The sequence below is a fragment of the Monodon monoceros genome, unplaced genomic scaffold (assembly GCF_005190385.1).
Source record: "Monodon monoceros isolate NGI ecotype Baffin Bay Population unplaced genomic scaffold, NGI_Narwhal_1 Super_Scaffold_21, whole genome shotgun sequence".
Classification (NCBI taxonomy): Eukaryota; Metazoa; Chordata; class Mammalia; order Artiodactyla; family Monodontidae; genus Monodon; species Monodon monoceros.
In genome coordinates this window covers 6,488,716-6,503,734 of record NW_021703778.1, presented here as the reverse complement: position 1 = coordinate 6,503,734, position 15,019 = coordinate 6,488,716, and the positions used below count along the sequence as shown (strand labels likewise).

General features: G+C 44.5%; 1 protein-coding gene across 1 annotated transcript in view; it reads right to left on the bottom strand.

Annotated features, from left to right (window-relative positions):
- Positions 1-14,021, bottom strand: part of ITGA8 (integrin subunit alpha 8) — a 180,798-nt gene extending 166,777 nt beyond the window's left edge. Inside the window, exons 1-2 of the mRNA XM_029236499.1 lie at positions 13,742-14,021; positions 12,913-13,046 (exon numbers count right to left, since the gene is read on the bottom strand). Of these exons, the coding sequence (XP_029092332.1) occupies positions 12,913-13,046; positions 13,742-13,947 (340 nt within the window). The 5' untranslated portion in view covers positions 13,948-14,021. The remainder of the gene's footprint in view (positions 1-12,912; positions 13,047-13,741) is intronic.
- Between the last annotated feature and the right edge of the window lie 998 nt (positions 14,022-15,019).

The following is a 15,019-nucleotide window of genomic DNA, read 5'->3' as shown; positions in this document are numbered from 1 at the left end:
ACTATTTACATTTTCTCCTTATCTCAACCTTCTCCGTCTACTTCCTCATTCTCAGCTGATAATCTTGCTTTTTATGTCACTGAGAAAATAGAAGAAATGAAAGAAGATCGTTTTCTTCCTTCTATTGCCAAACCCACAAACCCACTCTCACTCTGCTTTCTCTGCTCTCTAAGGATGGACCGTCTTTGTGCTCCTCCAAGGCCAATCCCTCCATCTGTGTAAAGTCCCACCCATCCCTTTTCATCTACTCAGGAATCTGTTTCTGCACATCCTTCTCCTCCTTTAATCAACATCATCATTTCCCTATCGACTGGACAATTCCTGTTAGATTACAAACACGCTATCATGTCTTCTCGATGATTACATTTCTGTGGTCCCATTTAGGGTGGAACTCCTTGGGAAAAAATGGCTCTACAGACTTGCTGTCTCCTGTTGGTCTTCTCCCATTCTCTCCTGACACTCATGCCCCTGCAACTACTTTTATCAGCTGTCAGTCACGTTCTGTGACCAAATCAGATGTTCAGGGTTCACTCCAATGCACACGAATTGCTTCACTGGCTTCTTGACCTCTTTGGTCTAACCGGCCACTCCTTCTTATCATTGTTTATACATCCTCCTCAATTCTCTAATTTTTCTTTAAATGTCAGGGACTCCAGGACTCTGTCTCAACCTTGACCTTTCCCCTCCCCTCCCCTCCCCTCCTCTCTTCTCTTTGCTTCACTTCGCTTCTCCTCACTTCTTGTCTTCATTCACACCATCTCCCTTAGTCATGGCCTTAAGTATCATCTACGTACTTACAACTTCCACATTTAAATCTCCAAACCTCTTGCCTGAACCCTGGGTTTATTTATCTAACTGCTCGCTTGACATCACTTGGATGTCTAATAAGCATCTCCAGTTTCTCGTGTCTGGACTCAACTGGATATTTTCTCTAAGATTTGCTCCTTCCCCGCTGTTTCCTGTCTCAGTCCCATTCCTCCAGTTACTCAGATCAGATTTTTCTCCTTCTTCTGTACCCTTCATCTGATCCATAAAGAAAATTCTACCAACTGCACTTTCAAATAAATCCCAAATCCAACCATTTCTCAACCCTAAGTGCTATCATTCAACCCAAACTGCACTTTTCTACCACCAGACAATGGGTCTGTCTCTTACCCCATCCCCTTGCTTCTGCTCTTGGTTGCCTACACGCTATTAAACCGATCCTTTTAAAAACATAATTCAAATTCTGTTACTTGTCTACTCAAAACCACCATTGGCTGCCCATCACTCTTAGAATAAAATCCAAAGTCCTATCTCTGGCTTTTAAGGTGCTATATAATCTTGTCTAGACCTGGTTCTTGGGCCTCATTTTCTATCATTCTTTTCTTGACTTACTTCTCTTTAACCCAGTGGCCTTTCTCCATTTCCCAAGAACACTATCCTCTCCGGACTTAACATTGACTCTCCTGCAACGTAGAACATTCCCCCTGCCCCATACCACATGGTTCCTTCCCTCACTTAATTTAGGCCTGTGCTCAAACATCACCTCCTCAGTGAAACTTTCTCTGACCACCTCCGGTAAGCAAAATAATAGCCCCCAAGATGTCTCCATCTTAATACCCCAAACCCGACTATGTTAGGTTGCATGACAAAGGAGAATTAAGGCTGCAGATGGAATTAAGGTTGCTAATCAGTTGACCTTAAGATAGGGAGATTACCCTGGATTATCTGGAGGGCCCAAAGTAATAACACAGATCCTTTCATGTGAAACAAGGAGGCAGAAAAGGAGAACAAGAAACACGGCAGTGTGAGAAGGACTCAGCTGAACATTGCTGGCTTTCAAAATGGAGGAGGACCATGAATCAAGGAATGTGGGCAACTTCCAGAAGCTGGAGAAAGCAAGAAAACAGATTCTTCCCCAGAGCTTCCAGAAGGAGCGCAGCTCTGCCAACACCTTGATTTTAGTCCAGTGAGACCTATTTTAGACTTGGCCTCCAGAACTCTATGATGATCAATTTGTGTTGTTCAAAGCCACGAAGTACGTGGTAATTTGTTACAGCAGCAACAGGAAAATAATACCCCAGCCAATCTAAAAAAGAAAGTGCGCGTGTGCATGCACGTGTGTGCGTGTACACACACACACACACACACACACACACACCACTCTCTGTCCCCTTAGCCTTACCTTACTTTTTCTCAACTTGCCACTGGCTATTCACTATAAAACCCACAAGGGTAAGTTCATGGCCATAATTCCAGGGTCAAGGACAGCACCTGCTTGAAGAAAGTTACTAATGCTCCTCTTGTCCCTGAAATTTGATATTACTGTTTGCTAACCCTAAGCTTTATTTTCAAGTCCTCTGTTCCTTAAGAGAAAATAGTTGACCCTTGAACAATGCTGGGGATTGGTTCCAGGACTCACCAAGGATACCAAAAGTGTCAGACGCTCAAGTTCTACAGTCTGCCCTCTGTAACCACAGCTCTGCATCTGCAGACTCAACCATCCAAGAATCCTTTAATAATGTAATATTTATTGAAATAAAATCCTCCGATAAATGGATTGGCACAGTTCAAATCCCTGTTATTCAAGGGTCAACTGCATTTTGTAAGTAAAAATGAGTTAAAGTTAACCAAAGGATGCTTTGAAGGGAAAAGACATTATGATTTAATAACATGTCACCCAAGGAGTCTGACTTACAGGATGAAGGATACTCAGTCCTCCCAGACAATATCTGTGCCAAAGAATGGAGACCAGGTGGAACAAGTTGAGAACTGATTGTCAGTATGAGTTTCACCCATATCTTCACATCTGTTGATAGAAACACCTTCGTTTCCTTGCCATCTGTCTGCTTCTTACCATAAATGTGGGGATTGGGACCATAGCCCCAAAGAACTATGTTATTTCAGGTCCCCCCTAAAAAGGTCCTGAAAAATATGTCCATTAGAAATAGAAGAAAAACCTGTTTTCATTGCATTTGCAAAGACAACCTCTTCTATTGCATTTCCTTTCTAGTATTCTTTTAAAGGTTGTGCATAAACAGTTTTGATAGGTGTGTGTAAATACACCAGTCTACCACCAAGTGTTAGATATTCAAATAAGTGGGCCTGGCCAACCTCCTAGGCGTGCTTTGGTCTACCAAATGTGAGGAGAAGTAGTAAATGTCAATTCCTGGCGGAAGTTTTAATAGACGATGTGCAATTTGCCACATGCCTTCCCAGTTAGAGTGACCTTGAAAGCATGTGTCAATAAGGAATCTCCATCAGCATGGGTCTTTGGGTCACTTGAATAAGCAGAGGCTCCTCTCCAGTTCATATTAACCAGATAGTGTGAAAAAGCAATAAACCTTGTTGGTTTAAGCCAGAGATTTTGGGTTATTTGATACTACAGTAATCCCTGGGCATTCTTTGGCTTAAGAAATGTGAGGAGAAATGACTGTCAAAAAATATTCTATCCTGTGGGTCCAATGGGTTTCTTTCGTTCATGAATTCTCAGTGCCTTTTCAAGGAGACTATATATTGTAAGTCTCAAAGAAGATGTGATGGTTAATTTTGTGTGTTAACCTGACTGGATCATGAGATGCCTGGATATTTGACTAAACGTTATTTCTGGATATGTCTATGAGGGCGTTTCTGGATGAAATCAGCCTTTAATTTGGTGGACTCAGTAAGGCAGTTTGCCTCCACAAACAGCTCTCTTATTCTAAAAGGCTCTAGAAACTGTCATGTCAGACCACCAAGCCTATGTTTCTATTGATGTAGGAGCAATCTAGAATGAAAACAGGTGATACACTGCACCTTCTTATTTTTACACATAGAACTGTCATTGAAAACACCCTTGGTCTTCAGTATTTTGAAGCATAAACACCTATGCGTAAATAAGTACATTTCTAAACTACTCTACCACCTACACTCAAGACAAAAGAGGAAGCAACTAAGATTGCTTTCAGCCAGTACAGAACCTGAATTGTGGTTTTCCATTGTTAATCTCCATAACACTTCCGTGAACTCAATAATTTCATTTAGAAATTTTTGCATGTTTCATTTTATCATTATTTTTCCTGATCATAAATAAATACCTGTTCATGGTTTTTACAAATAAGTAATAAATGCACTAGAAAAAGAAGGGAAAAAAACCAGTTTTAATTACATTTCCTGATAGCCTCTCATTGCACATCTCCTGTCGTACTCTTCTACAAGTTGTAGACACAATTTTGAATTTTATGTTTTTCACTTAGTTTTCTTTTAATAAATTTATTTATTGTTAGCTGCATTGGGTCTTTGTTGCGCGTGGGCTTTCTCTAGTTGCAGCGAGTGGGGGCTACTCTTTGTTGCGGTGCGTGGGCTTCTCATTGCGGTGGCTTCTCTTGTTGCAGAGCACAGGCTCTAGGCGCGTGGGCTTCAGTAGTTGTGGCACACGGGCTCAGTAGTTGTGGCTCGTGGGCTCTAGAGCGCAGGCTCAGTAGTTGTGGCTCACAGGCTTAGTTGCTTGGCGGCATGTGGGATCTTCCCAGACCAGGGCTCGAACCCATGTCCCCTGCATTGGCAGGCGGATTTTTTAACCACTGTGCCACCAGGGAAGTCCTCACTTAATATTAAAACAAAAGCATTTCCCCATTTTAATCCTGATTCTTGGTAGGCTTCATTTTTTTATGGTTCTATAATACCCAATTGTGTGATTTATACCATCATTTACATGAGACACATCCATATGTAGGATGTTTGAAAATGTTATTTTTTAGTGTTATGCCCCCTTTCTTCTAAAAAAGGATCTGCAGCAACTTTAGAATTAATTTTTGAAACATATCTTCCACTGGGAATTGTAGGAAGAGAGAAGCCAGAAAAATACCAGAAAATTGTTCCTGGAGAATAAGATGTTCTGGGTGGTTAAGAGAGAGGCACCAGGACATGGGCTCAGGGTAAGTGGGGACACGGGTGTACGTAATAGATGCTGAGAGGTAAGCTGTGCCATGACGTATTATGGAAACCATATGGTAAGAGGTGGGGGTGGCTTATGCCAGAGGCACGTGGGCAAATCGTGGGGAATGACAACAGACCGATCTGAAATGGAGCCGTAACCTGGTTGGGGGGAGTTGGCCCTGACCCAGTACACCTGGGGTAAGATGCTGTGTGTAACCTGGGCTGTGTAGGGTCCTTGCGTAAACCTATTCCTGTAGCAATGGTGTGTGCCCTTCTCTCTCATCTCTACATGTCCTGTAAATCAGAGCAGAATGATACAGAGGCTTTTGCAATATCATACACAAATCTGTGGCCACATGTCAAATATCAGAGCTTAAGAATAAAATTGACCTAATGTTAATAAGTTAATGCTCTGCAGTGCAGTTATACTACTTTTGATTACTACAATAATGTGTTTGAAGTAAGACCTCCTTAGTTTAAAGATGATCAATGAGAGGTCCCATGCCCCTGAATTTCAGCAAGGATATGAGAATTAGTAAGTATGATGCTTCGTTGCAAAGATTTATTCCGATTCAACATGTTTCCATTCACGGTTTTCTTTTTTCTTTTTTTTTTTTTGCGGTACGCGGGCCTCTCACTGTCGTGGCCTCTTCCGTCGCGGAGCACAGGCTCCGGACGCGCAGGCCCAGCGGCCATGGCTCACGGGCCCAGCCGCTCCACGGCACGTGGCATCTTCCCGGACCGGGGCACAAACCCGCTTCCCCTGCATCGGCAGGCGGACTCTCAACCACTGCGCCACCAGGGAAGCCCATCCATTCACAGTTTTCTTGCCAAACACATTCGGAATATAGTGTTCTTTATTTAAACAATGTATAGAAGGTCTGATGATCTGACACATTGTTTGCCCCTATTTGGGGGCAGTAAGGTGACTTACTTAGCTTTTCAGGGATGTGTCCTTATACTTCCAGCTATTATTACATCGGACCTTCCTGTCGTCTAGAGTTTAAGCCCACATGCTCATAGCAATGGCTATGGTCCATAATGTTTTTTCTTTCTTTTTTGGTTTTATTTACACGCAGTACAATTCACTCTTGGTGATGTACAGTTCAATGAATTTTGATAAACACATACCATCATGGATCCATCATCACAATCGAGATGCAGGAAGTTCCATCAGCTCCCCAAATTCCCTTGGTCTTCCCCTTTGGAGACAACCCCTCTTTCCTACTCCTAATGCCTGGCAACCATTTCTATAAAGACTTATTTTTATAATCTATGCTTTACTTCTACTAAAACAATTAAAAGGGTAAATGATCACTTTGGCCAGTGTCTGTGGATCTAGAAGAATTTCTCCACTTGCAGACCTTTGGGTCTAAATCTCAGAGATCCAGGAGCTGGCCTTTCTGCAGGGCTGGGGACGAGCCCCATTCCCTCCCAGCTGGTCTGAGAGCTGCCTGGCTGAGGTCCATAACAGAGCAACACCGGTGTTATTAGGTAGAATGTTTAAAGTATAAATTTCTTATTCGTGCATCACGATTTGCTTATCTACCTTAAATCCCCATAAACGTAACCCAGAATCAAAACTACTTTTAATCTATTTTAGCGTTTCATTATACACGTACACCTTGCTTGATGCACTAAAATGTTATGTGAAAATGTATTTGAACTGAATTCTGAAAATTAACTATTTTTAAAGTGAGCGCTTTTAAGAAGATCAATAATTAGCCTTTTATCTCTCTTCCTCAAAAACCCATGTTTGTGTATCTGGATGGTGTCCGTCAGGGAACTGCTTAGCTGAGCTTGTTAGAAATGTCAGCAATCCTCTTCATCAACACAACTCACAGATACAGGACTCTGTACACAACAGGTAAAGTTTGAACTCGTACATCACACCTGGCCGGCTTCAATGCGCCAGTGCGTTTTTCTTGCCTTCAGGACAATTTCAAGACAATTTCCTACATTGCTCCCCAGAATGCTGCAACTGCTGCACGGATCCTTCCTGCCGAGAGCCTGGAAGCCTGTTGCATCACACACACGTCCAGCTTCTTGAAAGAATTTTGCAGATTAAGCAACAAGCGCCTAACGCTCATTCTACCCAACTAGCCGTAGAGCAGATCTGTTTCCCATTTCTAGTTGGACTTTCAAGGACTTCCGTTTTCTAATTGCTTCCTCCGGTGCTGCGAGCTGTGGGGACTGCTCCCCCTTCACTTCTCATGCCAGGACTTCGATGGCCATTGTGTTTTGTCACATGAAAGTTAGAGCCAACTGCGAGAAGCTGAGGGATGTTGGTTGCATCTGTTGGGCCAGCCTGTCAGTCATGGGAGCCATCATGAACTGCTTCTAGAATAAGTAAGCCTTCCAGCTTAAGCACCCCTGATGACTCAGCGGGATCAGTAATTAGCAGAGTAAGCTTTCTGCCCCAGTCTCTGTGTGTGTGTGTGTGTGTGTGTGTGTGTGTGTGTGTGTATACATTTTTTTTTTTTTCATGTGTGTGTGAGAAGCAAAACTTTCCCTAACTCTGGCAATATTAATTCTTAAAAGGAGCCAGGTTATCTTCGGGCTGCCTTCCGCCTTTTTTTTTTCCACTTTCAATTGAACTTACTGGAGCCCAGATATCTGCTCTCTCTGAGTTCTATCACCTTGGTGTTATCTCCTCTGTCATTTACTGGGATAGCTCTGCCCTGCATTTGCCTTTGCTTTGTTCCTGAACAAAAACTGGTTTCTTTCTGAGGAAGTTAGAAAAGCAAGACTTATGTGACCAATATGTTTCCCAACCCTCACACGAGAAAAAGGGCACACCCAATGCTATCGAGAAACAACCCTGTACCAGTCACAGCGCCAGATGCTTTAAGCTGCTTCTTATTGTGGGCTCACTCGACATGAAATGAAAAATAAAACAGACTCCTGCCCGCCCCTCCACCCCCAACAAAGGCTTCCCGGCTCCAAGCTAAAACACAATTCCGAAAAAATCTTACCATTCTAGAGCTTTGAAATACCCTAACCAAATTGTCTTCCATTTTAAGTTTTACTTTTTTCTTTCTTTCTTTTTTTTCTTTTTTTTTTTTTTGAACACAAAGATGCTAAATTAAGGCCAGGCAAATTCTGGTTGTCTTTCTCAGATGATTTCCAAATCTCAATGGTACCTCCCACCTCTTCCTGTTCACTCTGTAAGTGGGTCTCTAACTGGGAGGGCTCCCAACTATTTGCCCCTCCGTGATTACTAATGCTGTGATTATTATCATCATTATTAGCACATGCAATTATCTTTCACTGCAAAAGGTTGCATTCGAGCATTTAAAACAATCAAATATTTTTGTACTATGCTTTTGTTACCGCTGTTGCGATTTGCCTTCTTATCATTCCAGAGATGGATTGACTGTTTCATTGTCTCATTCACCCTTCTTCTAGCTGGAGAGCTGTAACCTAGGAGTTTTTATGTAATCCACACATGGGTTTGGAAAATGTAGGAAGAAGAAAAACAGTGAACCTTGGAGTAGATTTAGAAAGGAGAGGCATGAATTTGGCAGATGTGATGTTTTACATTTAAGACGTGGGGCACAGTTTAGAGGCAAAAGTGGAAGAAATCAGTTTGGTGATGGGGGTATTTTATTTTAGTGAAGTAAGAAGGAAAGCCAGGAGGGAGCTGAGAGGACATTTTTGGAGCCACTTGATTTTGTGCAGAGCAGGAAAATTATCTACCCTTTTCCCTCCCCACCACCATATGCTTCCTGAAAGTTTTCTTTTTTCATACTTGAAAGGACCACAGATTTTAATAGTATTCATACATTTGAAGTGCTAGGCAATTCCCAGCTTCCTCTATTTTTGCATTTATGGTAAGTAATTTTTAAAATCCAGGTTATAGGATAAAGTAAAAATAAAATAAATGACTACTATTTAATGAAAAATATTTCAAACGCAAAGGCAGAAAGAAAAAAAAAAGGCAGTTGACCTTAAATAAACTAAGGTTCAAGATCACAACCAGATTCAGGGTCTAAATTATAGGCCAGTCTCCCCCAGTGTCTAGGCTGAGAGAGTTTAGTAAGTTACCACAGCAAGCATTAATTTATAGACACCCCCAGGGCCTGAACAAGTTGAAACAACGTCATTAAAAGGTCAAATTTACTTAGAATGTCTCGAATTCAGATGTAATAGTAAAAGCAGACAGGGTGGAAGACAGAGACAGTCATGGCTCTCTGTACAAAGGTATATTTGTAATGTGATCTATATTGATGCCCACGCATCACACTCTATTATGTGCATCTCAGTTTGCGGGTGTCCAGCACTCAGAGCCCCTACTTTGTCAAGCAGAGAAATTTTCTTCCTCTTTGGGGGAAACCTGCACGTTGCTGCCCATGGGCAGAGGGTAGGACAAGAGGCAGCTGAGGGGGCACATACAACCCATCATTCCCACCAAGACAAAGGCTGTCTCTACGACCTCTGGTTTCCACAACCTTCTGCCCAAACTGCTTTCCCCTTTCAGATCTTCTCTGGAGGATCATTTTAACTGGAACCTGTGAAGGTAACTTTGGGGTGGGGGAGTGGAGGAGGGGGAGGGAAGGTGAGCGGTGCCTCAGCTCCATAGGATCCAACCTTGAACTTGCAGTCTGTTAGGACCAGCCCTGCATCTACTGTTTACCATTGTGTGGTCTTGGATGTATCTTTTTTTTTTTTTTTTTAATTTATTTATTTTTGGCTGTGTTGGGTCTTCGTTTCTGTGCGAGGGCTTTCATCGCGGTGCGCGGGCCTCTCACTGTTGCGGCCCCTCTTGCTGCGGAGCACAGGCTCCAGACGCACAGGCTCAGTAGTTGTGGCTCACGGGCCTAGTTGCTCCGCGGCATGTGGGATGTTCCCAGACCAGGGCGCGAGCCCGTGTCCCCTGCATTAGCAAGCAGATTCTCAACCACTGCGCCACCAGGGAAGCCCTTGGATGTATCTTTTAAACACCTTTGATGTCTGTTGCCTTACTCATAAAATGGGTTTTACATGGTCATTTTGTTGTATGGATTAGAAATAATGTGTATAAGTGACTGGTACATAGTAGGTGATGAATAAATGCAACACATCTGGTAGTATTGACTGCAACACCCGGAGTCAGAATGCCTCTGTTTCTGCCTTTCATCTTTGGTTCCAAGATCATACTCTGCTCACAGAACCGACACTTGAACTGGAAATAGCTCTACAGGCTGCTGCTGTCCCTCCCTTCCTTTCACAGCTTTGCAGCAAACGGCATTCACTGGCAATTCCACCGTCTTGTGGCTCATGGATAAGGTCTTTGGTAGAAATGATGTGTATGTAGTGTGCTGGCCCCCACTCAATAGCAAACCCCTGAGCCACAGTCCTCTGATTCCTATTCCCCCACCCATTCTCAGGCCATTCCCAGTAGCAGCCAAGGTTCCTGGGCCCACAGTACCCCCTGATGGCTAAATGGGGAACTTTCTTTTCTCAGTCATTCTCTCTCTGAAACTCGCCCAGGCTTTCACTGTTCACTGCTTTGTTCATTCCGTCACAGACCGTTCATTTCTTACAAATGTTGTGTGGCCTCCTATGCCTTGCTTTTTTTTTTTTTTCCATTTCTTGCTCAATTATTTCAGAAACATCTATCTCCCTCCCTGGTTCCCTCACTTTGTTCCACTTAATGAACCCTCAAGTTACGGCGATTATGGTTGCAAGTATAAAATAGTAGGATGAATGCATCTCTCAAGAGAAAAACCCCAGGGAATTCCCTGGTGGTCCAGGGGTTAGGGCTCCATGCTTCCACTGAGGGGACATGGGTTCGATCCCTGATCAGGGAACTAAGATCCTGCATGCCATGAGGCAAAAAAAAAAAAAGAAAAGAAAACCCCATCCATTTAGAAGTAAAATAAGACATAGTTGTAGAACCAGCAGCATTAATCTCGAAAGCCCTTTGCAACATCCAGATGTCTTCCTGAGAACCTGTGCAGAAGGTGCCATCTACCCCCCTCTTTCTCCAAGGAACACTGATATTTTCTCAACACTCATTATTTTCCTATTTAGTTAATCGCCAAAATTGTACTAGTTTGTCCCCTACTGTTTCATTGCAAATATGATTCAGCTACAGTAAGGGTTAAGTGCATTCCTATGGGTTATTCTGGAAGCCAAAGCACGATCTTTCAGCATTAGTTCTCTGTGGGAAACTGAATTCAAAGCTCCGAACAGTTGCTTTAGAATGAACTTTTGGGAAATGCTGCCTATTGTAATTTAACACTGGAAAGTTTTGGTTGGGAGTGGTCAGTTTTCAATAATTCATATTGATGTCTGTATTCTCTGGTTTTCATTTGTTGAACGGTGACATCTACTGGGATTAGTACTTAGAAAGGTATTCAGGTGTGACTTATCTTATCTGGATAAGATATTGACTCTTCCTTATCAAAGAGAAAATATACTAACCAGATCCTGATTTGATATGTTGATATGTTATGGGACTATTCTAGAAGGTTATTAAATTCATGTCCATGACTATAGATTGACTGTTGGTAAAAATACATCAAATGTCTCAAAATGCAAATGCTAATTTCCCTTAGCTTAAATTCAAATATGCCAACAATTTATGTTTTTATTTATCAAGGCTCACATTTAAAATACGTTTTAAAATACAAATGATTTTGATGTGGATTAGTAAAATACCTTTAACTTTATGCTTAATTGTTCTGATTTAGGAAATTTATTCTCAAGCTAGAGCTCAGTAATTAGAAGCATCTAAAGTCCTGATTCCACAACAAATTGAAAGATTTCTTTCACAAATTAATATCAAGTGGTTTAATTTTTCCAGTTTCTAATAGTTAAACTTTAAAAGTTTATAAAAATTGGTATGAAATAACTGAATTAGTCAATAAAATGGTAAATGAGCTGTTGTGACCATATATAGACACATATGAAAAACATAATTTTAAAGTGTTTTCATAAAATATTTCCTAGTTTGGTCATAATTCAAGCTAATGCTTGCATAGGAGTTTTTTCTTTGAAATGATTCCCATATACTTAGAATTGAAACTATTTTCTCCTTTAAAATAAAAACTGCAAATCAGTTAAAGTAACAGGTAAATAACACCCATCCAATTTCATCAAAATTCTGTGAAAACTGATGTTCTACATAAATTCTAAATTCATACTAATGTAACAATAATGAAGAATATATCATAAAATAGCTGTGTGGTGCAAAAGGTATTTTAATTGATTGTTCATCAAAGAACATTATTTGAGTTGACACATTCACATTTTTCTGAAAAGAAGTATTTGCTTCCTGATAATATATACCTTTTGAATTCATAACGTTTTGGAGGTACAGATTAAAACATTCAGTGTTAACGTTTTTGAAAGCATTAAGTTTAAATTGTTTTCTCAAGACCCAAGGAGAAAACACCAGAGGAAACATAAACAGACTGAATTGTTTAAAATGTATTTTCCCTTTAATTAAATAAGAAACATCTGTCCAGGGATTTTGGAAATGAATGTAATCCATCCACACTCTGCCTGTACTAGTTTGCATCCAATGTCCAATATTTTGAAAGAAAACTCTCTCTTTCTGTAAAGAATTAAACAGCAACATGGAGTGATATCTGGGTCTGTAGCAGCTGACTCTTGCCTCCAGAGCTTGGGCACTGTTAATGCTAAGGATCTGTCTTTTCCCAGATTTGTCCTTGGGAAGTAACCAAATTCTCTCCGGAATCAAGGTTAGGGTATAACATCTGCCTTTCTCCAAACCATCCACTCCCCCTGAAAATGCTTATTTCGGAAGAGTAAGGGAACAGAAGTTACCAGGATGCGCCCAAAAACCCACGCTCAAAATACCGTTCCCCCTCTGGGGTGCACTCAACATTTTCCTCCCCTTCACTCCGGCTTTAAAAAGCTGATTTCTCTAGGGACCTGCGCTGCCCACAACACAGACCCATCAGACAGGCCACGTGAGCACAAAGAAAGTGGACAGTTGACTCCAGGATGGCTGTGGCTCTTTGAAACCAGAACCCACAGTTGAGAATGACAAGTATCACTTACTGGTGTTGTCAAACGGTATCTGCCTGCACTGCACGGACCCCTCGGCGGGCCAAGGACAGTAGTAGACGGCTCCCCCTTCCACGATGTCTGGCTGGCTGGTGTTGGCTTTGGGCGCTCCCACCAAGACACTCGCTCTGCGAAAAGGGTTGGAGAGGAATTACTCTTTGGGAATCATAAACGTGAGCGCAGGCGACGCAGTCTCTGGAGCAGCCTGCCCACGGAGACTAGGGTCGGGGTCAAGGGCAGAAACGTGTTTAGGATGGAGACCGACTGTCAAACCTGATTTCCTCGCGGAAACCTATGGGCGTCTGAAACCTGGTTTGGAAGAGGGTGCAAATAGTCCTAATTCTTCTCTAGGTGGAGCTATGTATATAGTGAGTTGAGGGAAGAGGGGCGGGCGGGGGTGGGGGGGAATAGCCAAGGACAGAGCCCAGCTGCTTGTAGCAGACAGCACTTGCGCCCAGACCCTTAACGGTTACAGGCTACGTATAAACAGACCATGTTGCGGTCGTGGTTTTCACTGGCTTGAGTCCGCTCGGTCCCGTTTCCCCCTTTGTACGATGCTGAAGTCTTTGTCTCGGGACCTCCCCGGGACCTTCGGATTCTAGGCAAGCGGCATGTCCCTAGCTCAAAGTTCACAAGGCACATCTAGCATGGAAGGCGAGAGAAGAGGCTGGTGGTGGGGAGCCGGACGGGACCCCCAGCGGGCAGCGCGATGGGCTCTCACGATCGCCTGCCATCAGGCTGCGGGAACAGGCGCGGGTCCCCCGGCAGAGGGGCAGGGACCCATCCTGGGGCGGGGTGGGCCCGCGCGCGCGGGGAAACTTACGTGCGAGCGGCAGGTACGTGGAAGTCCACCGCGTAGCCGAAGTAGCTGCCCTCGGGGCCGCCGTACACCGTGAGCTGGTCCACGTCCAAGTTGAACGCCTGCGAGGCGGGCGACCACAGCACCACCAGCGCGGCCGAGAAGCAGCAGAGGGGCGCGAGGGGCGGCGCCCGGTTGCCCCGGGGACCGCGGCGGGCCCGGGCGGACATCGCCCTCCGCCCGGCCGGTGCTCACCGGACGGCGGGAGCCGAAGACCCCGGCTGGGGAACGGCGGGCGTGGCGGCTGGCGGTCCCCGATGCCCGCGGCCCGGGTCGGTGCGCGCGGCGCGTCCGCGGTGACAGCCCCGGGCGATCCTCCGCGCGTCCCCTGCGGTCTGCCGGCCGCCTGGTCCCGCGGCTCGGGGGGCTGGCGGAGGGGATCCGAGCCCTCCTCTGGCAGCGGGAGGGGCCGCGGCGCGGTCGGGGCGCCTCCTAGCGGCGCGTCAGCGCACTGCGGGCCGGAGTCCGCGACTCCCTCGCCGCCCTCGGCTCCGCTGGCGGCCGGCGCCTGTTTCGGCCGCCTGGCTTTTCTACATCTCAAGAACGATCTGAGCCTCACACAGGCCAAGTCAAGCCATTGCTTTTGGAAGCCGATCTCCCCCCTCCCCTGGCCCCCGCCGCATGGGGCGAGGGTTTACTCCAGTGTCTCCCAAATGGAAGACTGTGAAAGCGTACCGCAGCACGACGGACGAGGCCAGACCAAGCCGGGATCTTTGCATCACCTCTACAGCCTGAAGACCCTTTCAGGGTCGATGTGCGTTTGTACAGTCCTCTCCTTCCCCACCTCTACCCGACCTCCCTGCCGAGGTAACTGATAAACAGAGCAATCCTGGAGATTTTATTTAGGTCTTTCTCAAAGGCACGTGGCACACGTCAAATGACTCGGCCCTATATGTCCTTAACCCTGTGTAATTGTGGTGAAGACTGGCAAAGGTGGGAATGTCGGAATTTCCAGTTTACCCCCAGCAGGGGTCGAGGGTGTAGGTTGGAGTCAGCGGGAGTTCAAACTTCAGTTCCAATCCACCACCGGGGTTACTGATCTCTTTCTGTGTCTTCTGCTTGGGGTAGGGAGTGAGGGAAGGCAGAGGAGAACCGTGATGTAGAAGCCCTTACATAACATGTGGTCTTCCAGGGAAACAGGACTGATAGGGAAAGAGAGCTGCTATTAAGCGTTAAACAGGGTGGTGCTGGGGTTATACAGGTATAGAGACGGGAGAGGTGCGTAGGGTCTACAGTATTTTA